We start from the raw sequence: 26922 nt of genomic DNA, 5'->3' as shown, positions 1-26922 counted from the left end.
GCAGCAGTAGGGCAGCGGGTATCACTGAGGCCACGGCTCTCCCTGCTCCCCTCCCGGCCTAGAACACCGGGGGGCTGCGGGTTGGGTTTGAGGGGCACCAGCGGGGCTAGGGTGGGGAGCCCAGATGCCCGTCCCGGCACTGCCCAGCCCAGAGCCACGGGCGCTTTCCCCCGCACCATGCCCCAGGACTGGGGGAGGCTTCTCCGTTTCACACGTACTTGGGAGATTCACGGCCCAGCCCCGGCACAGAGCGACTGGAGCCAACGTGGGGACCAGCCCTGGCAGCTGCCATGGGAATCCTGCTGCAGCCCAGGGTACCTGCCTTCTCCCACACGCTGGCCACTGTAAAGCCGGGTGCCAGCGCCGCGCTGGGAGCTGCAGTGATTAGCTGGGAAGCAGGACTCCTGGGTTCTTTTCCTGGCTCTGCCCTGGGTAAGTCACTTTGTCGCTCCCTGCCTCAGTTTCCCCAGCAATGAAGTCACTTCTCCACTCCCTGCCTCGGTTTCCCCAACAGCAAGGTCACTTTCCTGCTCCCTGCCTCAGTTTCCCCAGCAGCACGGTCACGTCCCATTTCCTGCCTCAGTTTCCCCAGCAGCGAGAATGAGGCTGAGCACATTACTGTCTAAGGGGCACAGGTGGGGTTGGTGTCAGAGGGCGAGGAGGGGCCATGCTGAGCACAGCTCTTCTGACCACCATGGGTTGGCACTGACGGGGGGGCGGGGAAATAGCCCCTAGGGCCCCACCCTGCTGGCTGCTCCTTGCAGGTCTTCCAGCCACACACTGGCCCGGCCCAAGCCGGCTTGGTACGAGGCTGGCAGGGCGCCCAGGCCGCCAGGAAAGTTAGTTTCCCACAACTCATCTTCTCCCTCTGCCCCCTCCGAGGGCCATGGGAACGGCGCAGTAAATCACTCAGGCAGGATGGGCAAATCCGCCTCACTCCGGTTTGACTCACATGCCCTCAGCTGGCACCGGGCCCAAGTGGGGTCAGGGCATGCACCTGCCACCGGGGTTGCAGCTTCCAAGCCAAGGGCAGGGAAGGGGGGAGACAGCAAGACCCTGGGCAAACCTGAGCTTAGAACCCAGGAGTCCTGGCCATCAGCCACCCCCTGTCCCCTCCAACCACTAGACCCCACTCCCCGCCCAGAGCTACGCCCAGAACCTAGGACTCTAGTTCCTAATTCCTGGGGCTGGGAGCCAGAACTCCTGGGTTCTAACTGGCCCATCCACCGACTTGCCATGTGACCCTGCCCCCTCTGCGACTCGGTTTCCCCAGCGTTCAGCTGGCTGGAGCAGCAGGAAGCAAAGCGTTATTGTTATTTACAATCGTTCAGAGTCCATCCCACGCCAGCAGAGAACCCTGCGGCCCCGCCCAGCACGTCCCACGCGCGCCCCGTGATCCATCACACGCAAGCCAGACAGCCTGCACGTCCTCTTCATGCAACGCTGGCCTGCCCCACCCTGGGGAAACCGAGTCACAGGGCAGGGAAGTGTCCCGTGGAAGTCAATGGATGAGCCAGCTAGAAGCCAGGTGTCCTGGCGTCCAGCCCACCCGTTCTAACCCCTAGACCCCGCTCCCCTCCCAGTCTCCTGCGCTGGGGGCTCTAGCGCTCGCTGCCCCAGCGGGGTAGCTGGTGTGGCAGCGCGGGGCGAGTTCCCACGATCGGGCCCTGGGGCTGGAGGTGCCCTGGGTGGCGCCATTGCGGTCTGTGCTGCCCGCGCAGCCCTGGGCCCATCACACAACAGCTGGCATGTGCACACGCACCCACAGGCTGATCACGGCGCAGCCCGCCTCCCTGGGGCTGTGGGCCAGCCGCCGGCTCCACCCCAGAGCAGGCTGCCTCTTCCAGGTGGCGAGGGAACCCCGGCTGTTTTCATCTCCATGGAGGAGCTGCTGCCCGTTGAGGATGGGCAGGTGGATGGCACGGTAAGCCTCCTGCAGAGCACCCCTCTGGGCTGGGGGGCTGGCCCCCCATGTGTCTGCGCCCCTTGGTGCTGGCACCAGGAAATGCTGCAGCGGCACCTGCAGAGTGGCCTGTTTCCAGCCTGCCAGTGGCCAGTCCATGTGCCCCTTGCCCGCTCGCTCGGCAGCCGCATCCCCAAAAGGGCCTCAGGCCCCGGGTCCAGTTTGGCGGGGGGGTTGGGAGTGCAGCTGGCTGCGCCAGGCCGTCCCGGGCATAGACGTGGCTGACACCCGCCCGGCCAATGCAGCCTCCCGCTGGCGAGACGGGTGCTGGAGAACCCGCTGTCCGGGCGTGTGCGAGAAGAGAGGCTGCTGGGCCAGCCGCCAGACGGTACAGCTGAGTGCCAGGCCACGGGGAGGGGGGAAATGCAGCCACCTCTGGGGAAGGGCAGGGCAGACTCCAACCCTACTCAAATCGCTCCCTCCCCCAGGACAGGGGATCCTCCCCACCCAGCGGGTGCCACCTGCATCCGGGCACCCAGACGCCGGTGGGAACCACCTCCCCACTGCCCCCCACACTCCAACTCCCAGCATGCAGTGCTCCTTCTCCCTAGCTTCCCCATAGCCCTTGGGGGGCGCATGGAGAGCGCCCAGGAGCAGAGCCCTAGCAGGGGGCTCCAGGCCTCCGCCATGGGGGGTGAAGGGGAGACTCTCCCTAAACAAAGGGCCCGATCCAGCAGCCGCACACCCCACTGGACTCCACGTGCAATTGCTGACGGCTGGGGGGTGCTGGCCCCACACCGCCCTGCAAGAAATCTGCATTTCTTTTCCTGCTGATGCTGCACGTCAAAGATCCAGCCCCCCCATGCCTCCCGGCCCACCCCCAAGGAGAGCCCACTGCACATTCAGGGGGGTGCAGAAAGCAGCTCCCCGGCAAGCCCTCCGTGCTGGATCCCCAAGGACTGAGTTCACCCGTCACCCGCTGCTCCTCAGCCCCTCGCCCGTGCTGCACCCCCTTGGCAAAGAGCGGGTGAAGCCATGCCAGCAGCGGCCAGAGCAGCTGGGGGGCACAAAGGCGACGGGGGGAACGGCACCGGGCGGTGTCTGGGTGATCCTGACACGTAGGGGGCTGGAGCCCTCAGGACTGGAAAGGGCCGGGCCTGGATGCTGTGGGGAGGGGAAGGGGCACAGAACGGCGGCAGGCGACCGTTCCCCATGCCAGGCCTTCGTCAGCCGCGCTGGTTCCCAGGGCACAGTGACACCCCACACAGAGCTCCCCCTGGCACTGCCCAGCCCCACTCCTTTCCATCCCACTGAGATCTGAGCTGGGCCCGTTCCTCCCTCCACCTGGCATCGGGCAGCTGGGGGTTCCCCTCCCACTGCCTCACCCATCCCCGTACCCGCCTGGCACCGGGCTGGGTGGGACAGCCCCACAGGAGGTTCAGCGGCAGATCTGGCCCCTGCCCTCTCCAGCTTATTGATAAACGCACGAGGCAGCCCCAGATCTCTGCCCCCCTGTTCCTGCCGGTTCCTCTGCCCTACCCCTACCCAGCTGGGGGGCTGTGCCCATTACCAGGCTGGCAGTATGGCTCACCGGGCTGGCCCCCCTAGTGCTTGGGGCCAGGAGCCACTAATCACCAGGAGGCCGGTTCCTGGACCCCCACCCCCCCGCGTTTTACAGCAGACGCCAATGCAGGGCCCGATCCTGCCACGCCAGCTCTCCTAGAGAGGTGTCGCGGGTAGGTCCCACAGGGACGGGGAGGTCCTTGGGGGGGAAGGGGGCAGGAGGGAGCCCTCAGGGACTGGGCCGCAGCCCTGCCCCTGCAAGCAGAGGGATGTGGAGTTGCTGCCCTGCCCACGCTCTGACCGTCCCAGGACCAAGTGGGATGAACTGGGCTACCGTGACTCCACAGAGACAGATGCTGGGGCCAGAGACCTTTTACTCCCCGTCGCTGGGCGGACCACCGCTACATCCAGAGCCCCCCACTGCCACCACCCACGTGCCACGGCCGTCCTTGGTCCCACGCGGAGGGCGCTGGAGGAGCCGCTCTCCTGCCCCAGAACGGGTCAGCAGAGACACAGGGAAGCAGGCGGCCTGGCTTGGGCATGGGAGACCCCACTGCTCGGGATGGCACTGACCCGGCGCCCCGTAAAGGGGAGAGATGGGGCAGCCATCCGTGCCCAACTGGAAGGAGGGGGAAGCCTCACGCCGGGGGCGCCAGCGGCTACAGGTATTTGTAGATGACCTTCTCCGGCACCGTCTGCACTTCCAGCTTGACGGGGCACTTGTAGAAGTAGGAGAGCAGCGCTTCGGTGTAGCCGATCAGGAAGTAGAACTTGTAAGCCGGCAGGCACTGCAGGAAGACGGCGCAGATGACCAGCACGTTGGCGCGGCGCTTCAGCACGATCTCGTTGGCCAGGCAGCCGTGGAAGGTGCCGTAGATGAACTTGCGGATGAAGACGTCCTCCAGGGTGCGCTCGGCGGCCCCGTCCTCCCCGTCCAGGTTACCTGCAGGGCAGGCGGGTGGGTGGGTGAGGGGACAACGCCAGGTGCCCCATGCCAAGAGAAGCTACGAGCGGCACCAGCCAGAGCTGGGGGGGTGCATGGGTCTCCGGCCGCGTGGGGGCTCTGCCGCAGGAGCTGGCTACGGAGCACGGCGCATCTGCCAGGGGACAGGGACTCCCCCTCCTTCCCCCACCACTGGAGATGAACTCGGGACGGGTAAAGGTCCTGTCCAGGTTGAATACCCCCCCCACCCCGTTTTGTTACGTTAGAGGGGCCACACAACAGGAACACCCCAGCCCAGGGGGTACTGTGGGGAGTGGGGCAGGAGCTGGCTGGAGGGGGAAGCTCCCAGCTACTCCAGTCCCGATCTCTCCCAGCAGGAGGCGCTGTGGGGAGCAGGGCAGACGCCAAGAGAGAGGAGGAAGCCCAGGTACTCTCAGGGCAGCGGCTGGCGGGTCACTCACTGGTGTGCTGAGAGAGCCAGCCCTTGCGATGGGCGATGTAGTGGGGCGGGTGGGCCTGCTCGTACGTCACCGGCTTGTCTCCTTTCCCCCCTCGCACTCGGGCCGCTTGGTTCTGCAAGATAACACAGGTGGGAGGGGTGTGAAAGACAACAGGGGGCCGGGAGAGAGGGACAAATCTTCCCCTGCTCCGTAGGCGTTAATGGCTGGAGGGCAGGCAGCGGGTATTTCAGAGCGTTGGGCAGAGCACTAACCCCCTGGTGCCCACTGCCTACGTGCCCCCTTCCCTGTGACTGGCGCCGTCGCAGCCTGGCCATGCTTGGCAGTGGAACGGCGCGTGGCCTGCGTGCGAGGCTGCCTGCAGGAAGCTTTCGCCTGAGTGTTCGTTTCCCCGCCAATGACGCCCCAGGTCCTGCCAAGACTGAGACTCACCCACACGCTCTGCGGGCATCTCTGGGGCACTGCCAGGGGCCAGGCTACAGAACAAGCCCCGGAGCCACTCTTAGACACTGACTCACTGAGCCTCCAGGCTCCTGCCGCCCCTGGACGGGGGAAACCGAGGCAGATGAGGAACGACCCGCTCAATGGACATCCAGTGACTCAGTGGCAAACCTGCACGTAGAACCCAGGAGTCCTGACTCCCAGCCCTAACCACACCCACTTCCCAGGCCTGTTCATGGCACAAGGAGCTGGGACGGGCTCCCCGGGAGAGAGCAAACCATGCCCGAGCGAAAGGCTCCGGGAACAAGCTGCTGGGGTGCGTGGGGGGAGACGGGGGTTCAAGGCCTTGCCCAGAACTCCACGCCTCTGTCAGAGTGGCTCTGCCAGGTGGGTGCGAAGGGAAAGCTGCCCGCGTCTCACAGGTGCCTCTCCTGCTTTGGTTTGCTGGGTCAGAGGGAGGGACAAGGCAGTTACTTACCTTACAGCTCCAGGGATTCCTTCAGGGATCCCGCCGCCGGCACCTGCGTCTCAAGCGTGCACCATGCGCACAAGACCAGTGGTGAGATCCCCCCCCGGGCAGCCCCGGGACTAGCGGGCAGGCCTGCCCGCCGCACACTTACCTTGTGACACACAGCTGTGGTCTGTAGAGCCCGGCTCCAGGGAAGCAGGCCCGGGAAAGCGCCCCGGCTCCACCGAGCGGCCTACGAAGCAAAGCAGAAGGGGTCAGGGAGCAGGGGAGGCTGCGGGCGTAACGCACCCCTGGCTGCACCCGGGGAGCCAACGAAGGAGCTGCAGCTGCACAGACAGGATTCACCACCCGTGAGAGCCGGGTCCGGCTGCTGGAATCACTGGGGGGCGACGCCGACGCCCCACAGGCTGGCTCCGGAGCAGCGGGCGCCGCTGGGTCCTGGCTGCAGGGACGCCCAGCAGGCACTTTCGGTGCCGGGGTTTTGCTGGAACGTCCCCAAGGCGTGGCGCCAAGCAGCTGCGGCGTCCGCATGCACAGCGCCGGCCGAACCGCAGCTGCGGGCACACACGCGGGGCACCGCCAGGAGCCGGGGCCGCCCCCCCCCCGGGTGCAGCGGGGACTCGGCTGGCCGGTGCTTTGGGGGAAGGGCACCTCCTGCTCGCCATGGCTTTTGGAGCCCGGGAGGTGGTGACATTGGGGGGGGGGGGGGGGAGACAGCTGCCCCGTCTCCCAGCCCCTCCCGGCGAGGTGCCCCCCCCTTGATTTACACCCCCCCCCCCCGAGCGCGTCGTCCTGCAGAACCGGGCGGGCTGGGTGTTTGCGCAGCACTGCGCACAACGGGGGCCCTGGGCTCTGACTGGAGCCTCAGCCACGTACAGCGCCGTGCACCTTTCCGCACCGGCCCCGCCTCCGCTCTCCTCGGCCCGGCTGCACGGGGTGGGGGGGGCAGCCTGGCCTGGCCTGGCCCGGGGGGGTGAAGCTGGGGCTGGGCGGGATCGGTCCCGGCTCCCCCCAGCGGGGCCCCCCCCGCCTTGCCCAGCCCAAGGGGGGGCTGGGCCCCTCCCCCGCGTCTCACCGCCAGGCTTCTGCCCCCCAAGGGCGCCGCCATCTTGGAACGTGCCACGCTCCGCCCGCCGGCGGGGGTGCGGCAGCGCAGCAGCCGGACCGAACCAAACTGCGCGGAAGGTGGGGGGGGGGAGGCCAACTCCGTCCCCAAGGGCCTCCTGTGGCGCTGGGCAGCGTTTGGTTCCGCCCTGGGGGCGTGGTCACTCCCGGGGGGCGTGGCGTGGGGGCACCGTGAGAGGTACAGGGTGCCTGATACATGGCCTGGCGTGGGGTGTGTGGGGCGTATGGGGCACAGGGCGTGGGGGGCACAGGGCGTGGGACATGGGCTGTGGGGCGTATGGGGCACAGGGCGTGGGGGGCACAGGGCGTGGGACATGGGCTGTGGGGCGTATGGGGCACAGGGCGTGGGGGGCACAGGGCGTGGGATATGGGCTGTGGGGCGTATGGGGCACAGGGCATGGGGGGCACAGGGCGTGGGACATGGGCTGTGGGGTGCCAGGTGCAGGAAGGGGGGCATGGGCTGCAGGGGGTGGGACATGGGCTGTGGGGCGTATGGGGCACAGGGCGTGGGGGGCACAGGGCGTCTGCCATCCCTGAATCACTCGTGGGGGGCCTGGGGCTGGGACATGGGCTGTAGGGTGCCAGGTGCAGGAAGGGGGGCATGGGCTGCAGGGGGCGGGGCATATGGGGCGCGGGGTGTTGGACCGTCTCTGCCATCCCTGAATCACTCACCCTGGGGCTGGGATCCTCAACGTCAGGGGCTGGGGGCGCCTGAGCCCTGCCCCCGGGTGTGAACTGACCCCCCCCGCCGGCGATCGGATGATGGGGTAGAGACTCTGTGCTGCGGCAACTCCAGCACCACTAAGCGTCCCGCTGTTTAACCCTCCCTGCCAGGAAAACCGGCGTCTGATTTCAAGGTGGAATTTGGCCGACTTCCAGGCCCTGGCCTTTGCGGCGAGGTGGGAACGCCCCCGCCACCCTCCGCTCCCTTGTCCGTGCCTCAGGACCTCAGCCGAGTCAGTCGCGCGCCAGGAGCCTCGTCTGCCAGCCCCGGGGTGATGATCCAGCAGACCCTTCCTGGGGTGCGAAGCCAGGATTCCCGTCATGGTCTCACCAGGGCTGCGGCTAGCGGGAAGCTGACCTCCCTCCTTCGTCACCCTTCCCCTTTGGGTACCCCGAGGATCGCCGGTGCCTGGTCAGCCGCAGCCTTGCCTTGCGTCCTGCTCGGCGTCCCTGCGTGCCCGGCTGCCATCTCCCACGCCGGAGGGAAAACCCGGGTCTCATTCTGCACCCCGCTGCCTGGCCTTAGGCTGTGGTCAGACGCACGCTGGCGGGCCGGGGCCATTTAACCAGGCGCGGCTGATCTGTCCGTCACGGTCACCCGGCCCCCTCGGGTCGCCTGCCAACGGCACCAGCAAACGGCTGAGCCGCCGCTGAGTCGGGGGAGGCAAATCTGGAAGAGCCTCGGCCCAAGGACCGAGCCCTGGGGGGCCCCGCTAGCGGCAACCCCTCCTGCTGATAGCGAGCTGGGCCCCTGGTCGGTCCATGCAATGCAGGTCCCTATAGCGCAGAGGGGCAGGTCTGGTCGGATTCCTTTGGCCCCCATCACCCCGCCGGTCACACCCGCAGCAGCGCCGATGCCACCACGAGCAACCTCCCGGCCAGCTGCATGGGCGGCGGGCGTGCTTGGGAGACCTCTGCCCCTGAGCCAGGCCCAGCTGGCCTCCTGAGAGGCCCACGGGCAGTGCCAGTCCTGGGGGCAGGAGGGGGCTGAATCAGACACCTCCTCCATCCTCCGCTCCAGCCTGGCAGCGGGCCCCAGGCACAAGGCCACCCAGAGCTGGGCACCGCCGTCTCCCTGGCACAGCTCGGAGCCTGGTTCCCCCCAGTTAGGAGGCGCCAGGGCTGAGCCTTCTCCGGGGTAGCCTGCACGAGAGGGACGGGGGAGAGATCCCATGTGGGGGCTGCACGGGTCCAGGGGCTAGGGCTGCACTGGGGGTCGGAAGAGCCCCCAGAGGACAGGCCTACCCAGGGGGGACAATCTCCTCCTCCAGTCAGAGCATATAACTCCCACTTGGCCCCACAGACCACCCCTCTGACCCACAGCTGTAACCACTAGCCCCCACTCCCCTCCCAGAGCTGGGGATAGAACCTAGGAGTCCTGGCTCCCAGCCCCCTGCTCTAACCACTAGCCCTCGCTCCCCTCTCTGCTCTGGCTGTGGCATAGCAGGTGATGGGACCTGGGCCGTGCCCATAGGGGTTGCCTGGTTTGCAGAGGCAGTGGGGAAATCCCACCCCCCACGTGGATCCAGCTGCCCCACAGTGACCCCTCTTCCTGCCCTGCTCTTGCTGCAGGCCCCTCTTACCCCGGCTGATCTGGGGCCTGGGGAGGAGCCCCCCGTCACTCCCACAAAGCACAGGAGCCCAGGCCCCAGCTCCCTGCAGAACGAACCAGCCCTGGGAATGTGGGTTCCCCATGCGGGCACAGGGCCCATCCACGGGAGCACGGGCCCTTAACAAGCTCGGCAAAGCTGGTGCCTGTTTTTCATCCCCACGAGCGGGTCGGACCTGCTGGGGTGGTGCCCTCTGGACCCCTGTGGTGAACCCGGGGTCAGGGCTCTGCTCCCCGAACCCCCAGGAACCCAGCCAGGCAGGGACGGGGCAGGGCGAGGGCAAGACACTGCAAAACAGCTCCCAGTGCAGGCAAGAGAGGCTGGGACATGTACCCTCCATGCGCCACGCTGCACCCATGCTGGGGAGGCGCAACGAGCAGTGTGAACGCGCCCCGTGGGGCCCTGATCTTGGTGAGGGTCCGGGCAGCGCCTGGCACCATGGGGGGTCCTGAGCATGGCTGGGGCGACTCGGTGCTGGTGCAACCCTCCCCCCCGCTGCCCCACTGGTCAGATGTATTCTGAGGTTTTTTTAGATGCACCAGAGTTTGGCAACGGTGGAAAGGGGCAAGTGCTTGGAGGCGGCACAGAGAATCTGTTCCAGATGCCCGGCCGGTGTGTCTTTCCCCTGGGTCAGACTGGCAGGGCCCTGGGGGGTATCACCTTCCCCTGGGCACGTTGCACCTGATGGATTCCCTGCCCTCTCAGGGGCCTCGGGCACTGGCTCCTCTTGGGCTCTGTCTCCAGTGGACTGAAATGCTTTGGTCTAACCAAAGTCTCTGGGCTCAGACCGGGTACGTGGGTGCAAATGAAGGGCCTGCGCTGCAGAGCAGCTCAGACTGGATCTTCTAAGGGGCCCTTCGGGCTCCAGAGTCAAGGGAAGGATTTCAGCCCCCAGGCCGGAATCCTTTGCACTGAAATGCAGCTGCCTCTGGGCCGGAGCGCAGTCTGCAGCAACGCCCCAGCGGAGACGGAGGAATCCTGGTGCCCAGCAGTTCCCGGTTTAAAAGCAGACGAACGGTGAGAAAAAGGTTTAAATACAATTCAGGTGGCAAAGCCCCTTGTAAACACTGAGAGGCAGGCTCAGCCCGGCTGCAGGGCCGGAATCTGCCTGGAATCAAACACAGCAAAGCTGAGCCCCCGAACAACCGGGGCAGCAGAGACATGACGCAGCCGTCGGCCCCCCTGGCGCAGCCCAGGCTAGGGGCTGACAACTCGCTGGGCAGGGAAAGTGCGTGTGTCCACCCCCGGGGTGCGAGGGCCGGGGCAGCACTGAGGGTGAGAGAGCCCCCCCCGGGCCGGGCTAGAGCATCGAGGAGCCCCCCCCGCCCCCAAATCCCTGCAGCACAGCACCCCCTGGCTTAGCCCTGGGCTGGCTCCAAGAAAGGGGGACGGGGAAGATTTGATGATGCAGAGGGGGGGGTCTGTCCGGCTGCAGTACCCCGGCCCCCATCGAGTCAGAGAGCAATGGCCCCCCCAGCGGTCGCAGCAGCTCCGTGCCCGGTGGCTCTGCCCCAGGCGCTGCCCCTCAGAGGTAGTGGGAGGCTGTGACAGGGATCCCGGGCGGGCTGGCGTCGCAGGGTGCCTGGCCGTTCCTCTGCTCCTCCTTGTCCTGGAAACTGGGGTTCCTCACAGCCAAGCTGCCGGAGGGGCCCCTCTTCTTCGGGGCCTCAGCCAGGGCCAGGGCGGGGCTGGCGCTGGGCCCTAGGGCACAGGAGGAGCTGGTTAGAGCCGGGCAGGGTGGCACAAGCCATGGCCAGGGGCATGACGGGCATCCCCCCTCCCTGCTAACTGTGGTGCCCCATGCCCTGCCCCCCCGCCTCGCCTCACCTCCAGGGCAGGAGCCTTGGGTGTGGAGCTACGTCCCTGGGGGGTGTGGGAGGGGTGAGGGCTGGGAGGCAGCAAGAGGTCTGTGGGGAGCTGGGGGGCAGGTAGGCAGCAGGAGACCCTGAGGGGCAGTGGGGGGTTGCCAGGGTTGTGGGTGGCACTGGGAGGGGGTGCAGGTGACGCTGGGGGGCTGCAAGGGGTGCCGGGGGGGGGGTGGCGGCAGATGGGGGTGGCACCGGGGGGGAAGCCGGGGGACCTGTGAGGGGCAGCAAGAGGTGGCGGGGGGGGGATGTGGGGGCGTCGGGGGCAGTGGGGGATGGGGTGGTGCTGGGAGGGTTGTGGGGGGGCCACGGGGTGCACTGGGGGGGCTGCAGAGGATGGGGTGGCAGTGTGGGGGAACCCAGGGGCTGTGGGGATGCTGCGGGGCTGCGGGGTCTGTTGGGGTGGTGGGGGGGCACCAGAGGGGGTAGGCACCAAAGTAGCTGAGCAGCACGGGCAGGAAGACGAGGCCGTGCAGCAGGCCCAGCAGGGTGATGAGCAGGTTGAGGCGGAAGAAGAAGATCTGGATGAGCTGGGCCTTGGCGAACGCCAGCACCACGATGCCCGGCAGGTTGGTCATGGCCACGCCGGCAAAGACCTGCGGGAAGGGGAGGGGGGTTGGTCACGGACGGCCCCGGCCACTCAAGCCCTCCCCGGGGCTGGCCGGCCGGTGGTTCACAGCCCCCATGCCCCGGTGGCCGGACCCCCAGGAGCAGCCGTCCCCTCTGTGGGACACAGGGGGCTGCAAAGGGGGAGGGACCCCCGTGCGGCGCCCGCCCCCACTCACCGCGCTGCCCATGTTGACGGTGGCCTCCTGGGCCCGCTGCAGCCGGGTGGGCTGGGTGCTGATGGCGAAGGCACGGGTCAGATGGGACACAAACTCCACCGAGATGCCCACGGCCTGCAAGGGGCACAGGGTGGTTAGCAGGGTCGGTCCCCCCCGGCGCCCCACGCCACTGCACCCTCCACCCCCACTGCCATGCCCCCAAAGAGACCCCACCCCGGGGGGCGCTGGGCAGCTGGCTCTGGGGCAGCGCAGTTGGCACGCACCGTCACCAGGTTGATGAGGGAGATGGCGTTGTAGCTGATGTCCCACAGCGTCATCGCGCCTACAGTGTCCACCAGGATCATGACGATGGTGAGCAGGTTGATGATGCCCGAGCGCAGGTCCATGCCCAGCAGCACGCAGCACACGGCGAAGGTGGGCAGCAGGCACAGCGCCAGGTTGAAGAGCCCCTCATTGACGATGGTGAGGTACTGCTCGTAGAAGACGTAGGTGACCCTGGGGGCCAGGCAGGGCGTGAGACAGGGTCTGTCCCCTGGGAGTCCCCTATGCCCGGGACACAGGCCTGCACTGCCCCCCTCAGACCCACCTGTGCTCAGGCCAAGGGCCCGGCCCTGCTCCCTGGGATCCCCGTGCCCAGGACATGGGCCCAGCACTGCCCCCTGCCCTGGGACCCCCTGTGCCTGGGACACAGGCCCAGCACCGCCCCCCTCAAAGCTCCCTCTGCCCAGGACACGGGCCTGGCACCGCCTCCCAGGACCTCCCTCTGCCAGACCCCCACAGCACCCCCACTGGCCCCCCCCCCCCCATGTAATCTGCCCCCTTACGTGTAGGGGAAGACCCGGAAGCTGGGGTCGGTGCCCGGCACCTGGCGCATGGAGTGGGTGATGTCGACGGCCAGCTCCCGCGCCGCCCGCAGCGCGGCCGTGTACTCCTGGGAGTTGGTGAGGGGCGTGTGGTAGGCCATGAACCGCGAGGCTGGGGAGAGTGGGGGGGGGTCACGCCAGTGCCCCCTCGCCTGGAGAGCTCAGCTCGAGCTGTGACCTGGTATCCCACTTCCCCCGAGCCCTCCTGCCCCCCTCCCCCGAGCCCTCCTGCCCCCCATGTCCTGATACCCCACTCCCCTCCATGCCCTTCTACCCCCCCATGTCCTGGCACCCAGTTCCCCTCGTGCCCTCCTACCCCCATGTCCTGCTCTGGGGCCCAGGTCCCCCCCATCCCTCTCACTGCGTGGGGGGGTCTCCCTCCCCCCGTGGCTGCCCTGGCTGGCACTTACCCTGGATCTCACCATCCGGGCCCAGCTTCACGGCCGTGTCATAGGCACCCAGGCCCCTGGGCAGGGATAGGAGAGGGGCGGGTGAGAGTGGAGAAGGGTTCAGTCCCCTCCCCAATCCATGGGAAGGGCCCCCCCCCCCCCCGAGTCTGCCGTGGGACAGGGGCGCCCTGCTTCGGCCCAGGGGAGGGGAGGGGTCCCCAGCAGGGCAGATGTGGGGTCCCAGCATGGGGTCTCCCTGTTCAGCCCCTCGCCAGCAGGGGGCGCTGTGTGGGGGCAGGGGGGGGCGTGCTGCACCCCAGTCTCATCCGCTGCGCCCACAGGGCGTTTCCAGTCCTCCAGCACCACCCCACGCCAGGCCCCCTCTCCCCGCCGGCTGGCCCAATGCCAGGCCCTGTCCCCGGCCGGCACCTACCCCTTGGGGCAATTGAGGTTGGGCATGTCATGCAGGAACCAGGGCAGGAAGCGGGCGAACTGCTCCTCCGTGGGGCGCGCACCCTCGCTCAGGCTTCCCATGCAGCTGACCAGGCAATAGGAGGTGGCTGCAGGGCGAGAGTGTGGCATGGTGGAGGGGGGCTGCCAGCCCCTGCCCCTTCCCCAGGCTGTCCAGGGCCGCTGAACCCCACCGGCCACCCCCGCGTGCTCTGCTCACCCACAGCGATCTCCGGGGCAGCTCAGCCCCGGCTTTTGGCCTCTCCCACAGAGCCGGTCCCTGGCCCCCAGGGCCTGCTCATGCCCGCAGGCGGGAAGGCTCAGATCCCAGCTGCTGCTTCATCCCTTCCAGGGGCTCTGGCTGCTTTCGCTGCCCGCACCAGCGCAGGGCCTTGCCTGGCCGAGATCCAGGGGCAGGGAGTTCCGCAGGCCGTGCTGCGTTAAAGCCGTGCACTTCATTGCTTGTGGAGGGTGAGCTGTAATCCAGCCGTGCCCCTGGCCATCCAACGGTGGTTAGACCCTCCCCCCGCCACACCCTTTGGCCCCCGCTCCAGCCCCCCGACACACAGGAATCAAAACCCCCACTGAGTCTGACGAGCCCCGGGAAAATCGCTTGCGACTGAAATCAGAAAGCTGGCAAGCCGATTTCCGCCAGCCGCAGCGGGGCTGTGACCAGCACGTTGGGGGCGGGAGGGGGGGATCAGCTGGAGTGGGATGCGGGGCTGCTAGTCCCAAGCTCGCTGTCCCCGCCTGCCCTTGCTGGGATCTCACGGCGATTTGAGGGGAAATCCGGTTTTCCCACCCCCCAATCCCTGGGGTTCTGCTCGGCGGTGCCTCGCCTGGACGCAGCATTGAGCCCTGGAAGCCAGACGCCATCGAGGGGTGCGCGGGGAACCCCTCTGTCCGGACTGGGCACGAGACGTGGCTGTGCCGGGATGGTCCTGTCTCGCTGTGGGGCCGAGCCCCCTTCTCCAGCCTCCTCCCTCCCCGGCCTGCAGAATCTCAGCCTTGGCATGCCCCACGGGGGGGCCCCCGGCCCATCCCTGGCCCCTCTCTGCAAGGACCGGGCAGCACCACGGGGCAGGACCTACTGTTGGTGGACGGGCAGAACTGGCCGTCGGCGGCGCTGATGCGGCAGCATCTCGACAGTGGATTCAGCCAGTCGATGAAGTCGTCCACCCACGAGGAGGCCGGGATGGCCAGGTAGGACCTGCAAACGCAGCGGGGGGAGAGCTGTTCGACTCGGGGCCGCGGGGGTCTGTGCGGTTGCCGTGGGCTCACCCGACAGGCTAGGGACGGAGCTGGGCAGGAGGTGCTGCCCGTGTGGGCCGGGGGCCCGGGTTCAGATCCTGACTGAAGCCCCAAGTAACCCACCTTCGTCCAGACAGAGCAAATCAACAGGGCTGGGGGGGGCCGCGGGCCGGGAGTGAGGGGCACCGGCACAGCCAGCGGGGTAGCCCAGGGCTGGGGGGGCAGGGGCCGCGGGTCGGCAGCAGGGAGCCGCTCTGGGCGCTCCCAGCGGCTCGGCTCACTCACACGTTGGGGAAGCGCGTGGCGTACTGGATCTTCTGGGTCATGGAGTTGTTGTCGCAGCCGGCGCTGGCGCAGACGCCGTTCATGCCGGGCACGGTGGAGAAGTTGTAGCCGCCGGTGGTGACGAAGTAGGTGGGCAGCCCCACCATGAAGTACTGGTTCAGGTACTGGAAGTACTGCACCATGTAGGAGTCCTGGGGAGATGGCGCAGGGCCCGTCACCGCCCTTGGCACGGCCGAGGAGGAGCCAGCGTTCCTGGGCGCTGAGCAGCGGGCAGCTTGGCTGGCTCGGAGACCGGGCCCCACCCCAGCCTCGGTGCCACCTGCCGCCGTCCTCCTGCCCCACCCAGTGCCGGCCCAGACCCGGGCACCAGGCCCTCAGAGCTGTGGCTAGCGCGTCCCCCTGTCCCCTCCACCGGCTCCACGGAGCAGAGGGCAGTGCCAGGGTGGGCCTGCCCCCCCCAGACCTGGGTCCCGGGGACATGCCAGGCCCAGAGCTCCCGGACGGGGCCGCAGCTCCAGGAACCTCCCACTCGGGGTGAGCTGGTGTCTTTGCATGGGAGACGGAGCATCCACGGGGCTATGGGGCACCCTATGCCTCCCCAGTCCTGCCCCACCCACTGGGTGCCCGTCTCGGAGCCCAGCACAGGGCAGCCTGGGCATTCACAGCGCCCCTGTCGGGCACGGCCCCCGCGTGAATGGCTGGAACCAGCCCAGCACCGAGGACATGACGGGAAGGCGCTGCCATGGGTGCGAGCTGGGCGCGGCTGCCCAACCGCCAAGGGGTGCCAGGGCCTGGCAGTGCCAGGACAGGGTTCTGCAGCCCAGGGCAGGCTCCGGGCGCCCTGGGAGAGCTGTGCAGCCCGCAGGGCCCGGGCAGAGGCTGGGGGGAATCTCACCTTGGGCATCGCCAGCTGCTGGTCCAGCCCCACGGGCACCTGAAGCGCCAGGTAGATCCCGGCGCAGAACATGAAGATGAAAAGCAGCATCTGGGGAGGAGAGGGGGGCACCACAGTGAGCGCAGCTCCCCCAGCCCCCTGCACCCTCCCTTCCCCTTGCCCCACCACCCCAGCCCCGTCTCCGTGACACCGGAGCACAAGGGCCCAGCCCCACCTGTGTAGAGGTTCCCCCGCCCCGGGCCCCATCCCCTCCTCCGGGACCTGGGCCCCCTTCCTGACCCTCCCCCCCTCCGGCACCGGGGCCCAAGCCCCCCCGTTACTCACCACCAGGGCCCGGACGGCGCCGTGGAGCAGGGCAGGGGCGTAGAAGCGCTGCATGAAGGGGTACAGCAGCCCCTCGCTCCGGGCCGGGCACCCCGCCTTGTGCAGGCGGTGGCAGCAGCAGACGTCGAGGCGGGCGGCCTGGGCGGCAAACGGGGGCGGTCAGCGGCGTGAGGAGCGCCGGGCACCAAACCCAGCCCCCCCGGCCCGTGGGGCACCCGGCCCTGCCTGCAGAACGGGGCAGAGCCCTGCCCTCTCCGTGCAGCCGGGGAACAGCTCCGCGCCCAGCGGGGCGCCCCTCCCCGCCTGCCACCCCCCCCGGGCGGGCACCCTCACCTCCTGCCTGCGGGCGTCGAGGGAGACCAGCGCCACGAACATGGACATCTGGAGCAGGAAGTCGAAGAGCACGGCCAGGGCGGCGTTGAGGGCGAAGGTGCGAACCGCGGGCATCCGCGTCAGGGCCCCTGTGGGCACAGGAGCCGATGAGCAGGGGCGGAGGGGAGCGGGGGCCCTCGGGCTCGGGGGGGGGAGAGGCCCTGTGTGCACCCGGACCTGCCCTGGCCCGACTGGCGTTTCCCGGGCGCGGGGACCCCAGGCCCCGGCTGCGTCCCAGCTGCAAGCCGTGGCGGTGGGCACCCCCATCCCTGGGCCCAGCCCGCCCCCCGCCCGCCGCGCCGCGGGCACTCACCCAGGAAGAAGCAGGTGGCCTCGGAGAAGCTGCACAGCAGCATGCTGGGTGCCACGGAGCCCAGCACCCGCCCGATGTGCTGCTCCCGCTGCTCGCCCGGCTCCCGCACCGACCGCTGCAAAGCGCCCGCCGGGGTGAGGGCAGGGGTTGGGCGATGCCCCCCAACTGCTCTGCTGGGTGCATCCCCTCCCAGCCCCTCGCCTGACCCCCCCCCCCGCCCTGTCAGGGGCACCCCCACCCGGCCTGCTGCCCCCCCATGTCCTGCCGGGGACCCCCCCCAGCAGTCCCCCACCCCAATCTGGTTTTCTGCCCTTTTATTGCCCGCTGTAGGCAGGGCTTCTCTGACCCCCCCGTGCGCCCAAGTGCCCAACCCCTGGCCCCATGGATGGGCCCCGGTGACCCCCGGTGTCCCATGGGACCCGCCCAGTGGGGTGTGCCAGGCGGGGGCACACGCACTGCAGGATGTGGGGGTGGAAAGGGTTCCCGGGCCGGGCGGGCTCCCCCCAGCTCACCTGGTACTCCAGCACGAAGATGAAGATGTTGTCGGCGCCCACGGCCAGCACCAGGAAGGGCACCACCTCGATGATGACCAGGGAGGAGGGCAGCCCCACGTAGGCGTAGAAGCCCATGGAGGAGAACACGGCCCCCAGGACCACCAAGATCCCACCCAGGCCCAGCGTCACCTTGGAGTCCACCTGCGGGGGGGGAGGGGAACAGCGCAGCGGGTCAGGGCGGCGGGCAGCACCCGCTGGGGGGGGGGGGGTGACACAGGCACAGGAGAAATGCCATGGGGGGGCCGCGGGGGCTCAGCTGTGGGGCGCTGGGTTGCGGGGCCGGCAGGGGGCGCTCTCCCCTGGTGGTCAGCACTGGTGCCAGGGCATGGGTGGGGGGCACAGGCGCTATGGGGCGCTGGGTTGCGGGGCCAGCAGGGGGCGCTCTCCCCTGGAGGTCAGCGCGGGTGGGGGGCACAGGCGCTATGGGGCGCTGGGTTGCGGGCCCATCAGGGGGCGCTTTCCCCGGTGCTCAGGGCAGCCTATGGGGCTGGGGCTGCATGGGGCAGGGGAGCCCAGAGGTTCGGAGCATGTGTGGTGGCGACAGCCCCCCCATCCCCGCTCTGCAGGGAGAGGGCAGCCCCCACTAGAGACGGGCAGGAGACAGGCCAGCAGATGGGCACTGCCCTCCTGGGGCAGGCTTGCCCCTGGGCCTCACTCCCGCGCAGGCGCGACGGGCCCAGAGCAGCCCCCCCATGGCCTCCCACCAGCCCCCCGGCCCCCCTGGCCTCGCCACCCCAGCCGTACCAGGATGCGCCTGCAGCTGGAGTACTCGCCCAGCGCCAGCGCGATGTACAGGAAGATCACCAGGTAGCTGATGGCGAAGATGGGGATGTCCTCGGCCGTGGTGCGGTTGATCTCGTCCTCCAGGGAGCGCTGCGGGGGCCGGGGGTCAGCGACGGGCAGTGCCAGGGGGCAGGCCCCCCGGCCGCCCTCAGCGAATGGCTGGACTGCAGTTGCTGGAGCCAGGCGCTGTGCCCCGGGGCCTCCTATGGGGCGAGAGGGCTGGGGTGCCCCGCGCCCCCTCTGTTTGCCCCTGCCTGGCTGCAGCTGACCCCCCGCCCAGGACCCCAGCCTGGCATCAGGAAATGCCCCTTGCCTGGCATGGGCAGCTGCAGAAAGACCCCCAAACCTGAGAGTGGGGTGAGCCTTCAGTGAGGCGAGGAGAGGGGACCCCGGCTTGCAGCAGGATGGGGGGGATCACTCCAGCATTGGGGTCCCAGCCCCAGAGAGTTGTGGTGGGGGGGCTGGACAACCCTGAGCCGTCAGGGGGCTCCCGGTGGGGGGTGTCTATCTGAGCCCCCAGCTGGGTCTCTGCGGAGCCGGGAGCTGGCATGCCCCTCTCCCAGCTGGCGCTGGGCCGTGCCCCCCGGTACCTCGGCCATGTAGGCGACGGTGAAGTTGTGGGCGTGGGCGCGCTGGAACTCGCGCACCAGCTGCAGGAAGCGCTCTTCCCACAGCAGCACCCAGCCGTAGCGCGGGTGGTCGCGGGGGTAGTTGTTCAGGGAGAAGGTGAGGATGAGCGCCTGGGCCTCCGAGTAATCTTCACCTGCGGGAGGAGGGTGCTGAGAGCCGGCGGGCGCGGGCATCCCCCAGCCCCCCTCTTCCTGGCATCCAGCCTCACGCCCCCACCCGTGGGAACTCTGCCCCCCGGGCCGCAGGGAGGAAGCTGGGCTGATGAAGGGCATCGTAAAGACCCAGACTTTGCCATCCTACCCCCCCACACCCTGGCATCTTGCGGGTCAGGATCTCGGGCCACTCACTGAGCACTAGCCCCTTCCGCCACCACTGAAAGGCAGCCACCTCTGGGCTGCGGCATGGCAGCTGACACAACACCAGGCAGCCGTTTAGGACAGGAAGTGACAGCTCTGTACCCAGCTGAAACGGCCACGGCAGGGGGAGGAGGTCAGGCAGGCAGGCTGGAATCCCCAGAGCACTGGTCAGGACGCCGGGGTCCTCAGGGCAGCGTCTTGGGATCTCGAATGGCCTCCAGCAGCCAAGTTCCCGTCTCCTCTTCCAGGCGGCACCACCACGAGCACACCAGGACAGACACCCCAAGCCAGCCAGCCCCACCAACTACCCCACGATCCAACCCCCTGAACCGCCATGGACACCCCCCGCGCTCCATGCCCCCTGCAGCAGGGGGTTCCCAGGGGCTCAGCCAGGCTGCGTGGGAAACCTGCCGGTTCTTTCTGCCGTCCGGCCTGGCCTGTCCGCGCCCGGAGCTAGACCGTGCCCTCTCTGCGGCTGGCAGCCCCACTGCTGCAACGTCCTGCTCCCTGCCCCCCACATGGGCGCTGCTCCCCGGGGCTGTGAGCATGGCATCCCTCCCTTGGCATCCCACCTCCTCCAGCGCAGAGCTGCTGCCCGCTTGTCCCCGGCACCAGCCGGCACCACTCACTTGGTGTGGCCCAAACAAACGCTGCCGGGCTTCCTGGCCGCCTGCCTCTCATACCGGGGGGGACATTTCCCGGGGGTGTCCCCAGAGCCACCTTCACGCCCCTCCTCCAATCGCCCCACGGTGCCAGGCTGTGAAGGCAGCGCGCCCAACGCCCCTCGGGCCATCCCCTTGCGCTGCCCTTCCCCGCGGAGCCGCCGGCCCTGGGGAGGAGGCGGGCAGGGGCTACCCACGAAGCAGGCGGGCCGGGTGCCCGCCTGGCGCCGGCGCCTCTTACCCGCGTAGCCGCCCACGGCCAGGAAGGGGAAGACGGGCGCTCCGTAGTCGGCCATGCAGCTCAGCTGCAGGTTGGTGATGTCCTTGAAGGAGAGCGGGGAGCTGGGGGGGCAAAGCGGAGCGTGTGAGGGTGGCGGGCAGGGGTGGGGGGGTGCTGCCCTGGTGCCAAGGTGCCACCGGCTCCACGCCCGCTGCGAAAGGCACCCTGCCCACAGGAGCGCCCCCCAGGGACGGGGACGGCGAGAGGGGAGGAGAGACGGGGGGGGGGGGCTGGAGGCAGAGCACCCGGCGGGGAGGGGAACTGCGAAGGGGGCGGGAGGGGCGCACCGTGCTTTCCAGGGAGATCCCAGCAGGGGCCCCACCGGGCAGCCCAGAGGCCCCCCCCCCCCGAGGAAGTGGGAATGTTTGGTAGATTTTGGTGACGCCTATCTGTGCCTCAGTTTCCCCTGTCCTTTGCATGGCAACCCCATGGGGGTGGAAGGGTAAAGCCTGCCCTTGAGGCCGGGCAGGAGGCGGGCGTGTGTCCGGGGCACAGGGACTGGGTCGGGACAGGTGTGGATCCCTGGCAAATCAAGGCAGAGAGTGGGACACCCCCCACGGCCCGACCCTGGTGTGGGGAGCCTGGGGGCCAGGCTGGGGATAAAGATCCAGCTTCTGGGACAGGCGAGGGGCTGAGAGGCAGAGCCTGGTGGGTGCCCATGGCCGGGGGGCCCCAGCAGGGCCAGGTCCCAGCCTTCGCCAGCCCGGCCTGCATCCAGCCGACCAATGCACCCTGCTCTGCTGGGCCAGGCTGCCCGGCCCCCGGCGCGGGAGAGGATCGGCTGAGCCATGCGAGGTATCTCCCGACATCGGACAAGGGGACAAAGGGGGAATTTTCTGTAACATAGTTAGGAAGCCACTGCGTGCCTCAGTTTCCCCTGCACGCTGCCTGGTTACCAGGGTAAGGCACAGGTGTGAATGGCTCCGAGCTGTCTGGGGCCTGGAGAAGAGCCCGGCAAATCCAACTGCCCGGACGCAGACACCTAGCAACCGACGCCCCCGAGATCTGGACCGAGCTGCAGCGCCCCAGGACTGCGGGGCGGGGGGGATGAGGGGCATTGAGCCTGGGCTGCCGGAGGAGTCAGGGGGCCCCTGAACTGAGAGAAAGGGAGATCAGAGGGGCGGGGGCACTACCCAAGGGTTTCCTGTGCTGTGTCCAGCCGACGACACACCCTCCTGCGCCCGCGCTGGCTGCGTGGCCCTGCCGATGGCGGAGGGGTACGTTGCTCCCCAAGATGGGGGGCTGCCTCAGAGGGACTCACCATGGGAAGCAGGGGGGCCCATAGCCCGGAGGTCCCAGCCAAGGAGGCGGTGAAGCTAGTGGCTTGCCCTAGAGGAAAAGCGAGACCCCGGGGGGGTCCCAGAGACTTGCAAAGCCCCGCTGGGCCGGTCCCGTGCGTCCGTGATGCCAGGATGGATGGCACAACGAGAAAGTCACAGGGACAAGCTGGGGGGGGAAGGGGGGGGTACGACGGCCTCGCGTCCTGACGCTGCTCTACCTCAGCGCTGTGGACAACATCCTCCGGCTGTGCCGGGCCCGGAGATCTGCCAGCTAGAACAAACCGACTCCGGACCCCGCGCGCGGCTCGCAGGGCTGAAAATCGACACGGAGAAAACTAGGCGCCTGAGACGCCGCGCCCGGCAAGAACCAGCGAGAACTCTGCCACCGGCCGACCGGCCACGGGAACAACGCAGAAGCAGCCCAGGCACCGCCAGATCTCGACAGCGGGGCAAGCAGACGAGGGCATTACAGCCCGAAGAGGGGGAGCCGGACACGATTTGCGAGCGAACCCCAAGCGCTAGGACCGGCTGCCTTAAACAAACCCTCCACGCCAGACGGCCAGGAAAACTCCCGAGCGCAGGACTTGGGAAGAGGACGACAGGGAAGCGGATGGGCCGGGAAAGGATGGCCCGAAAACGGAGGCGGCTCAGACCGAGGACAACTTGGCAACGGGCGACAGGAGCCGAGCTGGATGCTGCAGGAAAAGGCCACGGAGGAAAGGCGGCAGGGGGACAGAGGTCGGGAATGAGGGGCACCGGCAGCGCTGTATGGGGAGGGTGATTCGCACCCGCGCCTGCCCCCGGTTCTACCATACAGGGGCCTGGCACTTACTTGACACAGTACAGGAAGTGGTCCCTCCAGTCCACGGTGCCCGCCTGACTGCCCTGCGTCTGGCTGGCCGTCATCTGCAGGCGGGTGTGGTTGTTCTGGAAGTACTGCACCAGGCTGTTGACGCAGCAGTCGGTGGCGCTGGCGTTGTTCGGGTTCAGGGGGGCGTAGCAGACGTCCTTGAGGGTCACGTTCCTGCCGTCCTCCTCCGACCAGACCTGGATCTCCTGCAGCCGGGTCTGCAGCGCCAGCAGCTCCAGCAGGACGTCCATGGAGAGGATCCCGCTGAAGTTCTTCGTGCCCAGGAGGACGGAGTCGTAGGTGTAGCTGGGGCGGCCCTTGGCCGTGAAGATCACCTGGTTGGTTCTGAAGAAGGGCCCGAAGTTCTGGTCGTAGAAGTCCTTCTCCTGCCGGGCCTGGCTGTCGGGCGAGGACCACAGTTCCACGGGATCCGTGGTCAGCTGGATAAAGACCATTCCGCAGGAGAGCACCACCACCACCACGGCCGAGACCGCGATGACCGTGACCGGGTGGGAAGCCACCATCGTGCCCCATCTCCTGAACAGCTCCCCCAGGACGCGGTGGGTGGCTTGGCTGAGCTTCTCCGAGTACGTCAGCCGGTCCCTCGGGCGCTGCCGCGCCTTGCCGCCGGCCTGCCTGGACCTGGAGACGCAGCGCCACGCCAGGAAAGCCGCGAAGAGCACGGTGAGCAAGCAGAAGAGCAGGCAGCACACGAAGAGGACGCCGTCTAGGCTGCCCACTTTGAAGGGCGGGGGCTGCGGCGTGGGGGCGGGCACCTGCGGGCAGGACTCGGCGCAGTCCAGGCAGGAGCACGGCTGCCCGTGGGCGCTGACGTTCTCGCCGCAGCGCCACGGTTTGCCGTTGAGCGGCACGATGCCTCCTCCGACGGCGCTGCCGGCCGGCATCAGCCGGAAGTCGATCTGCAGCGGGGCCAGCCCGTTGCCGCTGTCGCCCTGGAAGTCCAGCCAGCGCTGGCTGGTGCAGAGGGTGGCCCCGTATTTGCCGCACATGGCGGCGATGGCGTAGCCGCCGGTGGCGGGGAGCCGGACGCCCTTGCAGGAATCGAAGGACTGGTCGGCGAAGGTCTGGTTGTAGAAGCACTGGTACTCCAGCACGCCCTGGGTGGCGTTGGTGTGGTCGAAGACGCGGGTGACGTTGGTGAAGAGGCTCTGGTTGGGGCTGCAGATGTTCTGGCAGTAAATGTTGGCGAAGTTCTCGGCGCAGGAGGGGCAGCGGGTCAGGACGGCCTGGGACATGCCCAGGCTGAGCTGCAGAGCCACCAGCTGGGTGTAGGTGCAGCAGGCATGGGTGGTGTTCTCGCCAGTGTACAGCTGGGGGCACACGGCCTTCAGCTTCTGGAGAGCGGCGCCGGAGAGCAGCCGGGCCGGCGTGTTGGACAGGCAGGGCACCTGCGAGGCCAGGAGGCTGACGTTGATTTCGGGGTTCCGGCCACACTCGCCGTAGAAAGAGCAGTACCCGACCTGGTGGATTTTGGTCAGCGCCGCCCCAGCCTGCGCCCCCACGGGAGGGAAAGGAGAGAGTTAGCGGCGGCCCAGCTGGGGGGGGCTGGGAGTACCTGGCGATGGGCCCCTGCCCGGACCCCCAACCACACTGCCCCACCCCAGTGAGACCATCCCCCTCACTCCGACCCCCCCACCTCCTCCAGCATGAGACTGACCCAGCGCCCCGACCCCCACCACTGTGACCCTCCCCCCAGCGTGAGACCGATCCCAGGTCCTGCTCCTGCCCCGCTGAATGCAGGTCCCAGCCCCCAGTGGTCATGTCAGAGCTGGGGAGCCCCTTTCACACCCTCCGGCCCCCCCACACCAGCTGCTCCCAACATCACTGCATTATTTTTAATCCTCCGTCCTTGATCGTTTTTTGACCCAACGTTTTTCTCAGCTTCAAAGTGGGGAATTTTCTAGATGGGTGGGGTCGGAGTTTGGAAAACTCCCTGCCCAGCCCTGGATCCCCAGCAGGAGGGTAGGGGGGCACTAGGGGCTTGTCCTGGATCTCCGCATGGCTCCCTCCTGAAGGAGAGAGTCCCAAATTTGGGTGCCTGGCCCCTCCCACGGCAGCCGTCCCACGGATGGCCGTGCAGGCAGCACTGCAGACCCCTGGCACCCGCCTGAATCTGTGCATCCTACCCCTGGCATGGGACTGCCCACAACCATCCTCCTCGATGCCAGCAGGTGAGCCCCCCCCCCCCCCAGTGCGGGGACGGTGCCAGCCGCACCAACCCAGAGACTGCACACCCCATAGGCTGCGGATGGGCCCCTCAACTCCATCAGAGCTTTGCTCACCGAAACCCTTGAGGGGAAGGGCCCCGTATCCTAACTTCTGACCCCCCCGGAGCCAGCCGGCCCCCCTGCCCTGGGGATGGATCGGAGCCTGCCCGTTCCCTGCCCATCCCCAAATGCCATCTTTGAAGCTGCGCCAGACGGGCACGATCACCCCAGTTTTGGAAGAGACGGTGCCCGAGACGCCAGCCCGGGCCCCAGCGGGGTTGGTTGGTTCCAGCAGAGCTGTTCTGTATCGGGGGCCCCTCACACCGCACGCCCCTGGCTCCGCCAAGCCAGCCGAGGCTCACTCACCAGGCCCAGCGCGGCGCCGAGCAGCGCCCAGGTGAGCGGGAAGGAGCCCGGCATCCTCACGCCGTCCAAAGGGGGCTGGCGCTGGCGCTGAAAGAGCAGGTGACAATGGGAACCCAGGGCCAGGTCTGCCCCACTCCCAGGGACCCTGCCTTAATGCAGCCGCTGCCTGCTATTTGCTATTAGCCCCGCTGGCCTGATGGCCGGGAAGCCAATCAGGCTGCGCCGCAGCCGTAAATCCCTTGTATCATTAACTCGGGGTCAGGATCCATCGTGGCCAGTGACGGGGGCTGGCGTTTTACAGGCTCTCCCAGTTGCAGAGAGAGGGCCGGGCTTCCTAGTTTGAAAAAGCAAACCGAAAACTAGAAACCCCAGCAGCTGGGGTCACGCTGCTGCAGAAACTGACAGCAGTAGTAGGTTGTTATCTTGTTTGGACCAGCACTAGAATCTCTAGTGGACACAGACTCTTCTGCCCGTTTCTGCCAAATTTGACCTCCCCGACCTGTCCTCAGCCCAGTCCTGTCTCCCTCCCTCCCCCCTCCGGTTCCACGTCCCAGTCCTCGTCTCCTACACACACACACACATCGCCGTGTGCAAAGCACCACAGTCACACCACACTGCCGATCAGACACAGCACACGGACTCACTGGCCAGCAGTCGTCCTCTGCATTTCGCGCTCTCCACGCAGGCTTGAGAACCGGGCTAGGACGCCACCCGTCCCGCCAGCCACCTCATTGCATGGCACGGCCCACGGGCACGCCCTGGAAAACTTGCTCCGGCGATCCCGCCGCTCGTCCTGCAAACTCAAGCTTGCTTTGTCAGCTCAGCTTGCCCCTCCCAGGGGTCCCTCCAGCAGCGCTGCGGGTTTGGGCGGTTAGCTCGGCGCTAGCCGTGGGCACGGTGCAGCGATCACCTGGAACGCACCGGTTCTGAGGCAGAACCGTGACCCCCATCTCACCGGCATGTAGAAACCTCCCTAGGCTCCTTGCCCCACATGGCACAGGACAGCCAGGCTCCCTGGCCACCTGTCCCTGGAGGATCAATGGCAGGAAACGTCCCACTCAGCCCCCTGCAGCCCGGGGATGGAGCACGCTGGGTCGCTCTGTGGGGATGGAGCATGCTCAGTGCATTCAGACAATTTAGCAGCCGAACTCTAACAAGTCTCCGCCGGGCAGGGGCAGGCGGAGACGTTCAAAGGCTCATAACTTGGCCAGATTCGGGTGTATTTTCTCGAGGGCAGCAAAAGGCCCCTCCCAGCCCCCCGGGTATTTCCCCTGCCCTGTCAAACGTCAACCCCCTGTTCCAAAGCACGGGGACATTAGAGCCGCTCAACCAAAGGTTGTAAGCGGGTTTTGTGGTTTTTTTAACGTGGGCAAAACAATGCACGTCGCCCCTCTCCCCTCCTCCTTCTCTGAGCTGAAACTTTCCTGACCACGCGGCTCGAGGCAGATGTTTGGCCTGGAAAATTTCAGCCGAATGCCCGAAGCCGCTTCAGACAGGACCGTCCGAGAGGGCGGCGTCGGGCGCCTTTGCCTAGCTATCGCTGCAGGCTCCGCCCGCGCCGAAGAACGGAGCGAGCTGGAGCCGCCTCGGCCTGATTCACCGCGGCGCTTCTGCCCCGGGTGGAATGAAGTAGCACACGTAGCCTCGCAGGTCTGCAATAAAAGCCAGCGAGATAAAGGCTATCACGGAGATATTAGAGCAGGGTTCGAGGACAAAAATCGTGCCCAAAGGGCTGTTTTTCCTGAACAGAGCAGAAACTCACGAATCCGCCTCTCCCGCCCCGGATCTGGGTCAGTGAGGGGCACAGCCCATGGCAGAAGGGCTAGGTGGGGAAGGGTGGATGGCACGTGGTTGTGGGGGCTGCAGGGTGTCCCAGATCTGTCCAGCCCCCACTGCTGTATCCCTT

General features: G+C 67.9%; 2 protein-coding genes across 2 annotated transcripts; both read right to left on the bottom strand.

The window, feature by feature from the left end:
* Positions 1–3822: 3822 nt before the first annotated feature.
* On the bottom strand, positions 3823–6960 carry MRPS24 (mitochondrial ribosomal protein S24). The gene is made up of 4 exons (XM_067540262.1): positions 6853–6960; positions 5929–6009; positions 4871–4982; positions 3823–4409 (listed from the first exon to the last, which is right to left on the bottom strand). The coding sequence occupies exons 1-4, from the start codon at positions 6883–6885 to the stop codon at positions 4126–4128; spliced, it is 510 nt and encodes a 169-aa protein (XP_067396363.1). The 5' UTR covers positions 6886–6960; the 3' UTR covers positions 3823–4125.
* Positions 6961–9932: 2972 nt separating this feature from the next.
* NPC1L1 (NPC1 like intracellular cholesterol transporter 1) lies at positions 9933–25070 on the bottom strand. The gene is made up of 19 exons (XM_067540327.1): positions 25017–25070; positions 22405–23933; positions 20254–20354; positions 18955–19127; positions 18326–18454; positions 17540–17722; positions 17028–17142; positions 16676–16803; positions 16343–16480; positions 16019–16108; positions 15124–15314; positions 14679–14797; positions 13571–13697; positions 13159–13214; positions 12710–12860; positions 12149–12380; positions 11886–11999; positions 11534–11696; positions 9933–10936 (listed from the first exon to the last, which is right to left on the bottom strand). The coding sequence occupies exons 1-19, from the start codon at positions 25068–25070 to the stop codon at positions 10761–10763; spliced, it is 3969 nt and encodes a 1322-aa protein (XP_067396428.1). The 3' UTR covers positions 9933–10760.
* Positions 25071–26922: the final 1852 nt, after the last annotated feature.

Source organism: Emydura macquarii, unplaced genomic scaffold (genome assembly GCF_026122565.2).
Source record: "Emydura macquarii macquarii isolate MOO-44397 ecotype Brisbane River unplaced genomic scaffold, CSIRO-AGI_Emac_v2 contig_573, whole genome shotgun sequence".
Lineage (NCBI taxonomy): Eukaryota > Metazoa > Chordata > Testudines > Chelidae > Emydura > Emydura macquarii.
This window is presented reverse-complemented; position numbering and strand designations above follow the sequence as displayed.

Excerpts from the sequence above, each read along its gene's own strand:
- MRPS24 (XM_067540262.1), bottom strand. The coding sequence starts at position 6,885 with ATGGCGGCGCCCTTGGGGGGCAGAAGCCTGGCG. Across the intron at positions 4,983-5,928 it reads CCACAGCTGTGTGTCACAAG|AACCAAGCGGCCCGAGTGCG; the intron begins GTAAGTGTGCGG and ends GTTATCTTGCAG. Across the intron at positions 4,410-4,870 it reads CTGGCTCTCTCAGCACACCA|GTAACCTGGACGGGGAGGAC; the intron begins GTGAGTGACCCG and ends CCTGCCCTGCAG.
- NPC1L1 (XM_067540327.1), bottom strand. The coding sequence starts at position 25,070 with ATGCCGGGCTCCTTCCCGCTCACCTGGGCGCTGCTCGGCGCCGCGCTG. Across the intron at positions 16,109-16,342 it reads GCGCCGTCCGGGCCCTGGTG|ATGCTGCTTTTCATCTTCAT; the intron begins GTGAGTAACGGG and ends TCTCCTCCCCAG. Across the intron at positions 11,697-11,885 it reads CCGTCAACATGGGCAGCGCG|GTCTTTGCCGGCGTGGCCAT; the intron begins GTGAGTGGGGGC and ends CCCTTCCCGCAG.